Source organism: Lucilia sericata, unplaced genomic scaffold, assembly GCF_015586225.1.
Source record: "Lucilia sericata isolate MDLA Ls3-8-SP2 unplaced genomic scaffold, ASM1558622v1 Contig000581F_arrow, whole genome shotgun sequence".
NCBI classification, from domain to species: domain Eukaryota; kingdom Metazoa; phylum Arthropoda; class Insecta; order Diptera; family Calliphoridae; genus Lucilia; species Lucilia sericata.
In genome coordinates, this window is record NW_023994588.1 from 273,224 (window position 1) to 276,028 (window position 2,805).

The 2,805-nt window shown below is 23.2% G+C and overlaps 1 protein-coding gene across 1 annotated transcript; it reads right to left on the reverse strand.

Moving 5' to 3' along the window:
• Window positions 1–1,754: 1,754 nt before the first annotated feature.
• LOC119606409 lies at window positions 1,755–2,575 on the reverse strand. The gene is made up of 2 exons (XM_037959916.1): window positions 2,077–2,575; window positions 1,755–2,004 (listed from the first exon to the last, which is right to left on the reverse strand). Exon 1 carries the CDS (start codon window positions 2,522–2,524, stop codon window positions 2,114–2,116), a length of 411 nt encoding a protein of 136 aa, XP_037815844.1. The 5' UTR covers window positions 2,525–2,575; the 3' UTR covers window positions 1,755–2,004; window positions 2,077–2,113.
• Between the last annotated feature and the right edge of the window lie 230 nt (window positions 2,576–2,805).

Sequence of the window (2,805 nt, forward strand, 5' to 3'; positions counted from 1 at the left end):
CAAGGCTAAAGACGTTTATGATGAAACACTAAACAATATTTTTTTACGCAAAAAAATAATATACATATGTATAATATCTTTACAAAATAAATATTGTTTAGTGAAAGTGTTTACACTGCCTAAACATATGTATTATATATGACTTAATTATTACTTTTTAAGAGTTTAGTTTTCGTTGCAAGTGTAAGCGTTTCTAGTGTAAACGAAATGTATTGTTTTGTAAACTTTTTGGCTTTTCTGCCAAAACATTTTTGTGTTATTCTGGGTGGGCGTTTGCCAGTTGCCAAACACCCACTCCATTGCTTTCTTACAAGAAAGCAAGTACAAGTAAAATATGTTTATAAATCTAATATTACTCAATCAAAAACAGCCTTACTGTTTTGTTTAGAAATTAAATTTTAACAAAATTCTTTTTAATTCAGCATTCAAAACAACTCACAGATTTTGTTATTTCTATGACACAACTATAATTATAAATTAAAATCGTAGATTATTTTTATTTTTAAAAATATTTCGTAAATTTTATAGTTTTAATTTCTATTAAAAAATTACATCATATTACTTTAGTAATTAAAGGTTTGCTGAATTTTAAACAAAATAAAAATCATAGAAATATATTTTGGAAATAGTTTCGGTTCATTTTGTTAGTGCTAAGACGGAAACAATAAGTAAGTGGGAAACCGATATTTTGAACAGCCCTGCGACTAACGTATACTTAATATTTAATTAATTTCATTGTATAAATATTACTCATACGCACCGAATAGAACAAATTAAGTTCCTAATCCTTCGTTTAAATTGAATTAGTTTTTAAAGAATTATCAAAACAGAAGTTTTTCAAAAACTTTAAATAACATAGGTTAATATGAAATTTTTCTATAAAAAAGTATTTTCAGAAAATTTTTTTATAAAAATGAAATTCTCCGTTTCTATAAAAAATATAATTTACCGAGTAAAAGAGAAATTTTCCGAAAATTTGTTTATAAAAGTATAAATATTTAAACAAAATTTTCTATAAAAATTAGAAAATTTTCTATAAAAAATTAAAAAATTTTTCGAAAAATTTTCTATAAAAAATTAGAAAATTTCCGAAAAATCTTCTAAAAAAATTTCTATAAAAAATTAGAAATTTTCCGAAAAATTTTCTATAAAAAATTAGAAATTTTCCGAAAAATTTTCTATAAAAAATTAGAAATTTTCCGAAAAATTTTCTATAAAAAATTAGAAATTTTCCGAAAATTTTCTATTAAAAATTAGAAATTTTCCGAAATAATTTCTATAAAAATTAGAAAATTTTTGAAAAATTGTCTATAAAAATTAGAAATTTTCCGAAAAAATTTTTATAAAAATTAGAAATTTTCCGAAAAATTTTCTATAAAAATTGGTAACTCTCCGAGTTTTTCAAAACTTTCTATAAAAATTAGAAATTTTCCCCGAAAATTTTTCTACAAAAATTAAAATTTTTTTTAAAAATGTTCAATAACAAAAGAAAATTTTCGAAAATTTTTCAAATTGAAAGTTTCTATAAACATTAAAAAATTTCCGAAAAATTTTCTTTCAAAATCAAAAATTTTTTGAAAATTTTCTATAATAAGTATAAATTTTCCTAAAATTTCCTATAATAATAGAAATTTCCTAAAATTCTCTAAAAAAACAGAAAGACATTTTTTATAAAAGATAAATTTTATGAATTTTTTTAAAGAAAACAGATAATTTTTCCGAATTTTTTTATAAAAATAGAAGCCTACGTACAATTTGTAAATTAAAATACATTTTATTTGAAAATTTTGATTTTTAGGATGGTTAAATAACAGACGTATACTTTATATTTAATTTTTGTGAAATAATATTGCTCATACGCACCAATAAGTATTCTGTTAGAAAAATATGGTCATTGTGATGATTTCAAGTTGTTTAAGCGATAAGACCGAAAACCATATCATCATCTTTATATTCGGATTCTTCCTTCTTGTGTCTTGGCTTTTTTCCTCCATAGTTTTATTCCTATTATATTTTCATAAATGAATAATTAATAAAGTTCTCTTTTACCAATTTTTATGATTTCTTTATATTTACTTGATTGAGTTCTTTCTTTCAATCATTTCCGTTATATTTAAAATTGAATTTTAAATTTGATTAGAGACTGCATTACAAACATTTTTGCAATAACAATTAAACAATTTTTAGTGAATTTTCCTTTTTCCTGATTAAATGATCTTGATCCAGAATATCCAGGATAAGGTCCCATAGAATAGTCAAAATATCCATAATCGCCCTCATCTATGGGAATATCCTCTTCGCCACTGGTGGGCGGTTGGCCATCATGTGTTTCATCTGTCTCTCCCGTGCCAGAGTCTGAAGTAGTTTCTTCGGAATCTTCTGGTTTTTCTCCGGAGTCTGCATCTTCAGCTCCAGTTACAGTTTCTTCTGCCGCTTCTGTAGTACCTTCCACATCTGATGTTTCTGACTCATCATCAGCTAATATGTATGGCAGGATAATTAACACAAATATAAGAAATTTCATTTTAAATATTAAATAAAATTAAAAACAAACTTCAAACAATTAACAGCTGTATGTGTTTTTTTACACAATAAGAAATAACTTTTTCCACAACCCAAAATTTTCATTTAAAATTAATCAATTATAAAGTTTCTAATGTAGTTTAACATTCATTTATTTAAGAATTATTATTATTGATTTATTTATGTTTTCGAAATCTATTAAAATCTGTTGTTATTTAGTTTCCTTAAGGTCAATTAACTACAATTTGAAATACATAAAAACTAATTCCAACTGACAGTATT